We start from the raw sequence: 12,300 nt of genomic DNA on the forward strand, positions 1-12,300 counted from the left end.
ATTATGTTTATGAATGGTGAAAAGAATAAGGGAGTATGAGCTTTCTTGTATCATCCACCTTGTGACAAGCACAGCTAATGAAATGACATGAGAACAGGTTTAGCTAAATATTCTCAATTGATGTTTTAATGTAACAGTTGTTTCCTGTAATTAACTTGCACATTTGAAGTTTTGTTTTATAGGTAATCCAGATTATATTTATTTAAATAATGTTCTTGCACTTCATTTATGAACCTTTGTTCCTTTCAATAAACAGTTATATAATAATGTTTTAGAGATATGGTATATAAATGTTACATGGTGTATTTATTCTGTGTCCTAGTGGTACAACACATTAGACCCACAGAACATGTGTTTATTATCTGTTTAGGTATTTATTAATGTAAGTAGGTACCATAGAAATGTACCAGAATTTACCACCACCATTATGATGATTGGATTTAAGTTTGTTTTACACTCTGACACTTCATAAATCCATTCATTACACACATTATCAGGTGAATACAATTACCAGCAACTCAGACATCAATACTGTGTTGATTCTAGATCACATCTTGTAATTCTAAGTTGTTTTATTACAAATAAGGCTATCAGAACTGTTATGTTCTCACACAGCTTCATACATGTTGTACACAAGAAAAGCATTTAGTTACAATTACATTTTAGGATAAGTTACAGACTGAAAGGTCTACGTACAAACAGACAGAGAAAACATAACTGTCACTTTAACCTTTACAGCAGTGATGAAGATGGTAGATTAATTGTATTCTAAAAAATAATACTTGGCTTCATTCAGAGCTTAAATACTGTAATCTTCGTGTAAGTTGAGAACACTTGTTTACAGAAGAGAAAGTCAAGGTACTTCTGGTCTACATTTATTTTATTTTCATTATTGTAGCTGATATTAGTGAAAAAGGAAAAACAAAGAAAAAGAAAATTAAACAAAAAAAGTTGAAAATCAAAGATAAAAAACACAAGTTTGAAGAGAAGAACAAAGAAGATAAAACATTAACAAAACCAAAGAAAAAAGGATGGTTACTGACAGCCTAGGAAAACAACCAATACTCATCATGGAAGCTGATGTGATCGTTCAAATGGCTAATTTTCATTAAGATAAAATTAAGGGTTTTCAATGTCTGGAGGGCATACTGATTTCAATTTGTATCTACATAAAAGTTAAGTGACATCCTGCTATGTACTTAACATTTTAGTATATGTATACAAGATACTACTCATGTCTGAACAAGGTCCCAAGTTATTTATGTATTTTATATAAGTACAAAAGTCTATCTCTCTTGTTTTTCTTTTGTACTCTATTTGTTTAACTCTATGAAACAGAATTCTATTTTTATAAAAATTATGGGCTGAATCTTTCATCACTTGTGGAAAGTTGATTTATTTCGTTACATAATTAATAAGAAGGAAAAAGGCCCACCCGGTGACAAGTCTGAGGGCTTATCACACTAAAACTCTGAGCCTGTAGTAGGTACAGCTTTGTGCTTAATAAATAATTTACTATTAATTGTTAGTGGAATTTGGTCAGGTTTTTTTATAAAGCATATTTATGATGCTTAGGTAATTGTTGTCCATTTTAATTAAAATTCATATTTTTACAAAGCTGTGAATGTCTGTTTAATTGCCTATAGTTGCTTCATCATGTACCATTATTCATTATGCAGTGCTGTTTAATTGTAACTGCTATTAAAGTTAAGTTTTTATCTCATGATGTTAACATGATTTATATTGCAAATGTTGAACCAGTTGCTTGTCCACTTATGTTCAGAGAAGGTTTCTTTTATAGAAGTAGACTATATTAGTAAACTACACTAATCTAAAGAAAATATCTTAAGTATATCTACAGAAGTGACCCAACTAGTTTGTTTAAAAATATTTCACATCATGAAAACTTGTTTATGTTGAACATGCTTCGAGAACTTTCAGTGGTAGCAACTAAATGACTGTAACAAGTAACTCTACTGTTTTATCTTGTGGCAGTATGTGGACTACCCAGTGTTAGTTTTCAGAAGTGAAAACTTTCTATGGTACTTACTTTTATTTTAACACCCAGTTTGAAAGTTGGAGACAAATGTTTAATGGATGTATTTCCAAACAAAACTTTCTTTTTTTTCTTGTAGAGATTTGAACTGCCTGAAATATTTGTAATCTCATTGTATAGCTGAATTTTCACTTGTTTCTAACCTCTCAAGGAGTAAAACAAGGTTTTCTGCTCTGTAAAGCCATTTTCTCCACAGTGTTTGTGATTTTGATTGACAGCCATGACCATCTTACTTGGTATTGGAGTATTTGTTTAAATATTTCTACTGTCTAACTCCTAAACCTCACACCTTTGCAGTACAATGCTTGGGCAGACAGTTCTTGTGATAGTTTGTTGAAGTTAGAAAATCGAGCCCATTAGTGGAGTACATTTTGTTTGGTTCTTACTTAAATACCAAAATTGTTGTCTCATAAACTTGCATACTGGGCATTAGGGATATTTTTAAGGTGAACATAGGAACCTTTGATGTAATCCATTGCTCATCACTATATTCATTTTTTAAAATTTCCAATAGATAAGAATAATAAAGATATGATGTCGTCAATGTTTTTGATGAATTTCATTAAATACAATTGTGAAAGGTACTGTAACGTACAATAGCTTGTCACATTTTAAACACCACATATATCTGTCTGAATCTAAGATATGCAACTATGTTTAAATCCTTAGAATAAGTATGAATTACAGTGGACAACTTTGTTAGGCTAAATATAAACAAAAATTTCAAGCATGCTAAACAAGCGGTTTCTTTTCCCAATATTGTAGCAGATAATATGTAGGCTTTCAACTGAAGAGATAAATTGTTTTGAAAAAAACTTTTAGGAGAAAGAATGTGATAGTAAATATACATGATGAACATTTTATATTGAACTAATATAAAACCATTCATTTAAGAGTGCCAGTCTAGTTCTTGTCCCTCCATCACCAAGAAGTATGTCCATTGATTTATTCCTACCTTCTGGATAACGATGCCTACGGTGTATCAATTATTACACAATATTTCTACAACAAGACATAATATCGATTGGCAGGAGTGTGCCAGTAACATGCATGACAACTGGTCAATTATGTTTGGTGGGTAGATTAGAATCTGACAAACTTAATGTTCAAATGTTTTAGCATGCAGCTGAGTACCACGGGGGACCACCTTCAGCAGATGAATACATGTCCTGCAGGGCATCTGGTACAGGCAAGCCCCTGCATCATTAAAACATCGTGAAATAATGTTGCATCTTTAAAGTACAAATTAGGATTGAATAATACCATTTACAAACTATTGCAAAAGTAGCAAATTAATTTAGCTTTGTCATATATTACTTAACATCTTATTCACTCCTTTTATATAATAAAAGAGAATTAACCAGAAAAAGTTTCATATGCACTGAGACTTCATCCATGTAAAATTTATTACATAACAGAAATATTGTAGACACCACTGACTTACATAAAGCCAAATAATCTGCTCAGAATTATATTTACAGTAAACTTTGTATATGTAATTCATGTTACTTTAAGTGACTAGATATGCTTAAACTTATGACACTTATCCATGAAAACCAGCAAAATTAAGAAATACATTCTTTATAAACAATACAGACATCTGGATATTAGGCCTAAAATTTATGATGTTGAAAGAAAAATCAGCAGTTATCATTGTCTTATACATTTCCTGTAAGTATTATTAAAAGCAAAATTTAGGCTTAATTGCTAATGAGGGTAAAGAAAAAGCAGTGTTCTTCGAAACATGTATGAACATAAAAAAAAGATTTACTTATTTGGATAACATTTAAATCTATTCCATTAAAACACCTATAATATATAAATGTGACAGTATTATACTGGAATGTTTGAGACAACAATAATACTAATACCATTTCTTCAGCTGGAATCTTCAATAGTATAGCAGATTTTACATTCTACACCATTCTGGATTAGCCTATCAGTCAAAGCTTCACTACATTTTCAAACTTTATCTGTAAGGAATCTGTCATGATTGGGAGATTCAGGATGCTGGAGAAATGTTCCTTTTCAACTGGATGGTTGATTGTCCAAGGGATAACCTGAACTCCCCGAGCACTCCACATTCTTAAATATTCCCTGAAGTGAAAAAGAAAGAGCAGTGTTCAGGATAGGTGACTTTATATTATTCAACTTTAACTGAACTTTTTGATAAAATAATGGTGAAATCAAGAGAGACTAAATAAATATTGAAACAAATTATATGGCTCACTACATTACTTTTAAAGACTTGCAATGCTAAAAATTCAGGGTTTGATGCACTGTAATAGACACAGTGCAGTTAACTTGAAATCTGTTTAATTTACATAGTTTCTTATGAGATAAGCTACAGATGTGTGGACACATTGTATGATAATAGTTGTGAAAGATGAACATTTTTCAAGAACAACTCGCATTGAATTAAACATCTCTTGAAGATCAGTGAAAAATGAAAGGATCCTCATGAAGGTGATTCTACCAAGAGAATTGTGCAAGTCTAAACAAACGTGCCAACAAATGTCATCAGGTTGGAAAGATGTTCATAGGAGACTAGACTAGACAGGATGAGAAATTATGTACACAGATAACCTTTTGTGACACTTGATGTCCTGTCCAGTATCACTGGGCACCAGTCACTAAAATGACATGAGACCACTCTAATTGCTGAACCAATCTCAAACTCTACCCCCCCCCCTCCATGTGTTTGAATGTATTATGCTCCAACACCATATAAAAATTTGTCTCTGGACCATAAGTAGTTGGTTGTCCCCAACATCAGGGTGTCCTGGTCTCTAGGTTTCTCCAGATGGTCCTATTCTTCAGCTAAGACTTCCACTACAATACCTCCATGTATGATTCAACTGTTAAGCTGCCAGGAGAAACCAATATGTAATATAAAAGTCATTAAAGCTAACTAGGTAATGCAGATAAGGCTAGACATGTTATGGAACCAAGGTATAATCCTTCATGTTAACAATCAAGTATATAAACCACCTGTGTAGAACAGGACTCTGTCATTTATTCTTGTCACCCCAAACAATACTCTCTCATTCTCATGACAGACCAGACTATTACTTAAAAACTATTTCACATTACCTAAATAAGAAACACATCTATCCAGAGAATATAAAGGGCTCATTATAAACTTAACTTTCTCAACAGCATTTATATTTTATTGAAGATTTCTCATGTATATTTATAGGAAATAAGATAATAAAAAAAATTAACCAGAGAATTAGGGTTTCATTAAATATAATGACCAGTAACATATCCAATTCTGTTTAATTAGATGGGTTCAATAAGGAAGAAACCTGATGATAAATCAAAATAGAAATGTCATAATAGGAAAGATTTATTAAACGTTTCAGTCGTCATAATTCCATCATCAGTAAACGACACCTACAAAACACACACACAATATATGTAATTACAACAGTAAGCAGTTTGAATATACAAATGCAAGTCGAGAAAATGATATGACATATATAAAATATGTTTCAACCTGTTGAACATTGTGTCTTTTACAGATGGAAGAAGAGTTTTTACATACATTTCTTTTGTTACATGTTCAATACTATGTTTAGCTGTCGAGATAATTTTAAAGTTAGATACAGAAACTGGCTGTCATGTTTGTGCTGATAGATAGTGGAGTTTGTAACCTTCCTTCCAGTTGTTATTGATATGTCCTTGAGTTCACATATAATTACGTAAACTTGATGTTTGGTTTCACTAATATAGGAGGCCTATTTGATTTCCTAATCATGCATATGCAGAGACTGTCAAGCCTCCTATATTGGTGAAACCAAAGTCAAGGTTTGATCATTACTTCACATGCACGTATCTTCTATCTGTGTGTATAACAGTTTTGATATAATGTTCTCATTGAGACAAAGACAAATAGAATACTTACTGAGAAATAGAATCTTTGTGGACAAGAACCACAGACACACCAGTAACATACCATAGCCAACTGTGGAAAGACCAGTCTAGCAAACAGTCACCAATCTTGGCGAGAGTCATCTTCCAAGGACCTCTAAAACGTGGACGCCCTTTCACGAGGTCATCATGGGACACAAACTTTGGCCGCCAAATTAATCCACATATTATGCTTGGATTGGTTTTCCTCAACTGTAACGATACCAAACAGAGACCATTCAAAAACCAAACAAGAAATGGAAAAACAGCACTTCTACTAGAATACACAGATATTTCATTCTGTGACATCACATTTTATCGTTATTAAAAACACAAGGCACATGTGTCTATTTTCTAAAAACTAAGTAACGCTCAACATACAGGACTTTTCTCACCTGATATATATAAAAAGGAGAGAATGATGCTACCATGGCCACTTTGTACAGTTCATGGTGTTTTTCAAATATTCCCAACACTGCTGTCAGTGCCTGGAAACAAAATGTCTACACTTGTATGACACAGGCTTTCATTATTATTATTACATTATCAAGTGATTATTATCTCACTGTTCATATAAAACAATGTAAGTAGGTTTTTAAGTTCAACAAGACAACAGTCATTCTAATGTTTCAGATAAAACAATGTAAGCAGGTTATTAAGTTCAACAAGACAACAGTCATTCTAATGTATCAGATAAAACAATGTAAGCAGGTTATTAAGTTCAACAAGACAACAGTCATTCTAATGTATCAGATAAAACAATGTAAGCAGGTTATTAAGTTCAACAAGACAACAGTCATTCTAATGTTTCAGATAAAACAATGTAAAAGCAGGTTATTACATTCAACAAGACTACAGTCATTCTAATGTTTCAGATAAAACAATGTAATAAGGTTATTAAGTTCAACAAGACAACAGTCATTCTAATGTATCAGATAAAACAATGTAATAAGGTTATTAAGTTCAACAAGACAACAGTCATTCTAATGTATCAGATAAAACAATGTAAGCAGGTTATTAAGTTCAACAAGACAACAGTCATTCTAATGTTTCAGATAAAACAATGTAAGCAGGTTATTACATTCAACAATACTACAGTCATTCTAATGTTTCAGATAAAACAATGTAAGCAGGTTATTACATTCAACAAGACTACAGTGATTCTAATGTTTCAGATAAAACAATTTAAGTAGGTTATTAAGTTCAACAAGACTACAGTCATTCTAATGTATCAGATAAAACAATGTAAGCAGGTTATTAAGTTCAACAAGACAAAAGTCATTCTAATGTTTCAGATAAAACAATGTAAGCAGGTTATTACATTCAACAAGACAACAGTCATTCTAATGTTTCAGATAAAACAATGTAAGCAGGTTATTAACTTCAAGAAGACAAAAGTCATTCTAATGTTTCAGATAAAACAATGTAAGCAGGTTATTACATTCAACAAGACAACAGTCATTCTGATGTTTCAGATAAAATAATGTAAGCATGTTATTTAGCTCTTTGTTCCAAAAACATTATTTTAAGATAATAATGAATATTAAAATTTGAATGAGCCATGATTTTAAATTGTTTATTTCTTACACAATGTAAACATATCAGTGAGGGTACTTAATGGCCAAGAACCATTAGTAACGATGTATCTGATCCTGTTTCTTTCTTATATATTCTTTTTTAATATTGTATTAATTTTTTGCAATTTTATATAAAAAAATGGAGGACTTATTTAAAAGAAATCCTGAATAATATATTTACAATGTGAATAGAGGTTATGTTTTGTAAATGTAATTTTCAATTTACATAAAAATTATTTTACTTTCATCCTAAGCTGACATCTCATGTTTCAGTAATTACCTTGTTGTCAGATTCTTTGACATCCAAGATCATTCTTAGGTTAAGTTTTAGGCCCTCACGAATGCCTTCTTCCAGTGTCGGGATTTTCTCACCTTTGTAGAGTGAACTAGTTGAAACAACAACATCTAATGTTAAATCATTTAAAAGTAGCTTCTAATTCTTCACATTGAAAACAGGAAGTATATGTTTTAATATTTGCATGAACTTGCTGAGATAACTGGCCATAAAAGTTGTCAAAGTTTAAATAATTATCAACTTTTTCTTTACTTCTGTTATTGTTACTCAACCTGTAATATATGTATACACATACACAGATTCTTTCTTCCTATAATCACAATGATAATGTCACAGTTAGCACTTCAGAGACAACTACTATCCTCCATATGGAAAAATATCTAAAATAAATTTCACTATTCCTAGACTAGAATGTTCATTCCAGTACTTGTATATTTCATCAAATTGTAACTTCAGTCATGTATAACCAACCATGAAACTTCATAACTATTTGACAATAACATGACACATGTGTAACCAACCTTGAAACTTTTTAACTGTATTTGACCACAATTTGACACATATACAGCCAACACTGAAACTTTCTAACTTTATTTAACAACAATTTGACACATATACAGCCAACACTGAAACTTTCTAACTGTATTTGACAAAAATTTGACACATATACAGCCAACACTGAAACTTTCTAACTTTATTTGACAACAATTTGACACATATACAGCCAACACTGAAACTTTCTAACTTTATTTAACAACAATTTGACACATATACAGCCAACACTGAAACATTCTAACTTTATTTGACTACAATTTGACACATATACAGCCAACACTGAAACTTTCTAACTTTATTTAACAACAATTTGACACATATACAGCCAACATTGAAACTTTCTAACTGTATTTAACAACAACTCGACACATATACAGCCAACACTGAAACTTTCTAACTGTATTTAACAACAACTCGACACATATACAGCCAACACTGAAACTTTCTAACTTTATTTAACAACAATTTGACACATATACAGCCAACACTGAAACTTTCTAACTGTATTTGACAACAACCTGACACATGTATAACCAACCTTGAAACTTTCTAACTGTATTTGACAACAACTTGACACATGTATAACCAACCTTGAAACTTTCTAACTGTATTTGACAACAACTTGACACATGTATAACCAACCTTGAAACTTTCTAACTTTATATGACAACAACTTGACACATGTATAACCAACCTTGAAACTTTCTAACTTTATATGACAACAACTTGACACATGTATAACCAACCTTGAAACTTTCTAACTTTATATTCTGCTTATCCATATCAGTGATTGGTTAAATATAAGATAAAAGTTTTGTATCACATTTCCAGTACTAGCACTTAGAAACAAGGAGTCCATACACAGTTGCTCCACTCAAAATCCACATACACAGAATATTTTATTTTGATACTATTAATTTCATTCTGATTGCAAAAAAACAATGAAACACATAAACACACATAATGAAACTAATAAAAACATTAATAAATATATGCAAGAGATTATTTTTTAGAAAAGATATTCTGTCTTATCATTTGTTCATAACAATATATTATGAGACAAATGTACCTGTGAGGGTGATATTTAGAAGCACTGAGTTCCCTAACTTCGTGGAATGTCATATTCCCAATATATCCAGAACCATTTGTTGTTCTGTCAACAGTTTCATCATTTAAAAGTATAGCAATTCCATCTTTGGTAAAAGAAATATCAAATTCTACACCAGTTGCTCCATTGTCTTTTGCCTGAAACAAATGGAAAAACAATGTACGTTTAATTGTAGAAATTCTCTTCCAATTAATGTAATTTGCACATTTTAAAACAGTAAAAACTTTGATAAAACTATTTTCTCTCCTTTATCAATGAGTAAAACCAATGGACAATAATTTTTGTTACTCTAACTTCTCTTTATTTAAGTAAACAATAATTTTTAAATGCATTCTTGTTTTTAAATTCTACTTTTTAACTAATCTGACACTTACTGAAACTTCCAACTTGGGATCAAGAATGACATTAGAAAATCAAAATAGCCTAAAGCTACACTTATATTTTAAAACACTATTTTACATGCTTAACATGTTATAATACGAAATAAGCAGCAGGGCTTACTTTTCGAAAAGCTGCTAAAGTATTCTCTGGAGCGTCATATCCCCCACCCCTATGAGCATAAACAGGTGGGTGTTTATCACTTCGGTCAGCGGATAAGCCTAACACTTCCAGCACAGTTTGATTTTCTACTGGTGGTATTACAACATAGTATAAAACAATGTTTAACAGTAATAGTACAATAACGCTAAAATAGAAAGATCCCATCAAAAAATATTGAAAAATAAAAAAGCAAAAAATGACAAACCAAACTTGTATGCATGCACACGTAACGCCACAAGGAGGTACGATATTCGAAGCCATCCCGCTCAGCCATTAACAAAACAATATTAGGCCTAGTTCGGACTGTCAGTGTCACAACAGGAAACAAAAAAGTTTAAAAGATCGAAAAACTGTGCACTGTTATACTTGTAAATTTATATAAAACATTTAGCATGATTCGTAACAATCTGATTTTCGTTTTAGTTTCAGTGTTTTGCTTTCCATTACAAAATCGTAGACATTTTTCATAATAATTAAATTTATATGCACAATATATCGTCATAAATGTTACCTTAGGTGTGTAATCATTACTCTTTTAACTGGTTACAAGATAATTTGTATCCTGCATTGGAGTTTTTTGTTTCATTTTTAATGTGGGATGATTCTCAATAACTAATGTACTTTAAATTCAAAGATAAAAAGTTTTCATAATCATGTATGTAATTTTGGTATTTTTTAAATAATTCTCATCCCTAAGACGTGCTCGGCACTGGCCAATTTCAAAGTCTCTTTGTTAACCTGAAGATGATCTAAGAAGGTCGAAACGTTATCCTCTGCTTTATTTTAATAAAAGTATTAATACCCATACCAGCCGTCTTGAAATACATTTCTTCTAGCAACTTATTGACTTTAATTGTTTTTTCTTTCTAGTCGCTACATGAAAGTTTTTACAAAATTGTAATGTTAGTTAGTATTGGTAAATTTATTGTATAAGCTAGCTACAGTATTATCCGTTTAAATGTCAAATTAACTACTTCACCAAGTACGAATGGATCTTCACCAAAACTGGTATGGAAGTTCATTAGGTATGTACGGGTATACACTCACATTTTCAGTTTTGCGTGTTGAGAAGTTTTGTGGACATTTTTTACCACAATTTCGACCCTGTGGATGGAACTTCATGAAATTTGGTATGAAGATTCATTAGGTCCATGGGGAGATGCATACGAATTTTCAATTTTGCAATTTGTATAGGCGTTCTTGCGTTTTTTATAATTATATAACAGTAAGCGACTTTTTTATGTCCTAAGATAACTTTTCATTATTCACGAATTTACATAACTTCCATCGAAGGGAATGGAACTACTGCTAGTATTTTAATATATGTATTGCAGCCAACTTACTATACAGGTTAACTGTGCTGATTACCTTTGAACGTTAGACTGTATAAAATAAAATTGTTGAAAAACAGAAACCTTATTTTGTTAGCTGCAGCTTTGGAGATAAGACTTTTTCACACACACTAACAGGCCTCTATGTTGAAAGGGAGAGACTAATTTGTGAGATTGCAAGCTGACAAATAATATGAAGCACATTCAACACGCAAAGCATATTAATACTATGGTGATCCTATGCTGTTTGTTTATTGGTGTAATTTATCGCCAACAAATCACAGGTACTTACTGTAACGAACCCGACCTACAAAACCTAACAATAGCAATACGGTTTCAGAATTCCAATTACAAAGTATCATCAGAAGTCACTGCATGGGACTGTTTCAAGCCAAAAAACGCTAATGCTTCATCAGAAGAATGTAGAAAACGTTAAGTGCCATAAGTAACTGAGCTATAACTATATGAACATTTTTTCTTGCAACACAAAAAGGAGGGTGTACGGCTGAATCCCCTCTCCTGCGTACGCACATGACTTATATATGTATATATGAGGGATCTGTTATGAGTGTGATTAAGTTGAGTTAGAGGTGTAAAGATACTAACAATAAAGAATGTTCATTTTTATTTTGGGAAAAGGCGCACATGCATGTTTGATACCTTCCTTTCTTTTCTTACCAAAGTAAGGTTTGTACCTGGTCATGATAATGATAATTATGAACGGCTACTTACTAGAAAACAGAATGTATTCACTCTCTTTATTAAGTGTCAGATCTAATCTTGAGAGGTGTTTGTATTGGGAGATCACACAAAAGTAATAGCGGACCTAACAATAATTTGCTGTTACTGACAAAACACAGTTTTTAAGAAATCGTTGAATATTTGGATTCGATGTAACACATGTATGAAACAGGATAAGATAATTC

The 12,300-nt window shown here is 31.6% G+C and overlaps 1 protein-coding gene and 1 pseudogene across 5 annotated transcripts in view; one reads left to right on the forward strand and one right to left on the reverse strand.

Annotated features, from left to right (window-relative positions):
- Positions 1 to 1,619, forward strand: part of LOC143226922 (uncharacterized) — a 32,155-nt pseudogene extending 30,536 nt beyond the window's left edge. Inside the window, exon 12 of the transcript XR_013014813.1 lies at positions 899 to 1,619. The product of XR_013014813.1 is annotated as an uncharacterized LOC143226922 (transcript). The remainder of the gene's footprint in view (positions 1 to 898) is intronic.
- Positions 1,620 to 3,426: 1,807 nt separating this feature from the next.
- On the reverse strand, positions 3,427 to 10,384 carry LOC143226921 (glycerophosphodiester phosphodiesterase 1-like). 4 transcript variants are annotated; one of them, XM_076458482.1, is made up of 6 exons: positions 10,249 to 10,384; positions 9,465 to 9,640; positions 7,826 to 7,931; positions 6,364 to 6,456; positions 5,964 to 6,181; positions 3,427 to 4,153 (listed from the first exon to the last, which is right to left on the reverse strand). In XM_076458482.1, exons 1-6 carry the CDS (start codon positions 10,315 to 10,317, stop codon positions 4,000 to 4,002), a joined length of 816 nt encoding a protein of 271 aa, XP_076314597.1. In that variant the 5' UTR covers positions 10,318 to 10,384; the 3' UTR covers positions 3,427 to 3,999. The 4 variants fall into 4 exon arrangements, with proteins under 4 accessions (XP_076314597.1, XP_076314595.1, XP_076314594.1 ...); XM_076458480.1 differs by having other exon boundaries at positions 6,015 to 6,181; positions 10,005 to 10,361; XM_076458479.1 differs by having other exon boundaries at positions 10,005 to 10,359.
- Positions 10,385 to 12,300: the final 1,916 nt, after the last annotated feature.

Source organism: Tachypleus tridentatus, chromosome 9 (genome assembly GCF_004210375.1).
Source record: "Tachypleus tridentatus isolate NWPU-2018 chromosome 9, ASM421037v1, whole genome shotgun sequence".
Lineage (NCBI taxonomy): Eukaryota > Metazoa > Arthropoda > Merostomata > Xiphosura > Limulidae > Tachypleus > Tachypleus tridentatus.

What these genes read in the sequence shown, in the direction of transcription:
- LOC143226921 (XM_076458479.1), bottom strand. Translation starts at nt 10,304, where the DNA reads ATGGCTTCGAATATCGTACCTCCTTGTGGCGTTACGTGTGCATGCATA. An exon ending in CTTTAGCAGCTTTTCGAAAA is followed by an intron (nt 9,641 to 10,004) that starts GTAAGCCCTGCT and finishes CATTTGTTTCAG; the next exon opens with GCAAAAGACAATGGAGCAAC. An exon ending in TCAAAGAATCTGACAACAAG is followed by an intron (nt 6,457 to 7,825) that starts GTAATTACTGAA and finishes TTTTGTTTCCAG; the next exon opens with GCACTGACAGCAGTGTTGGG.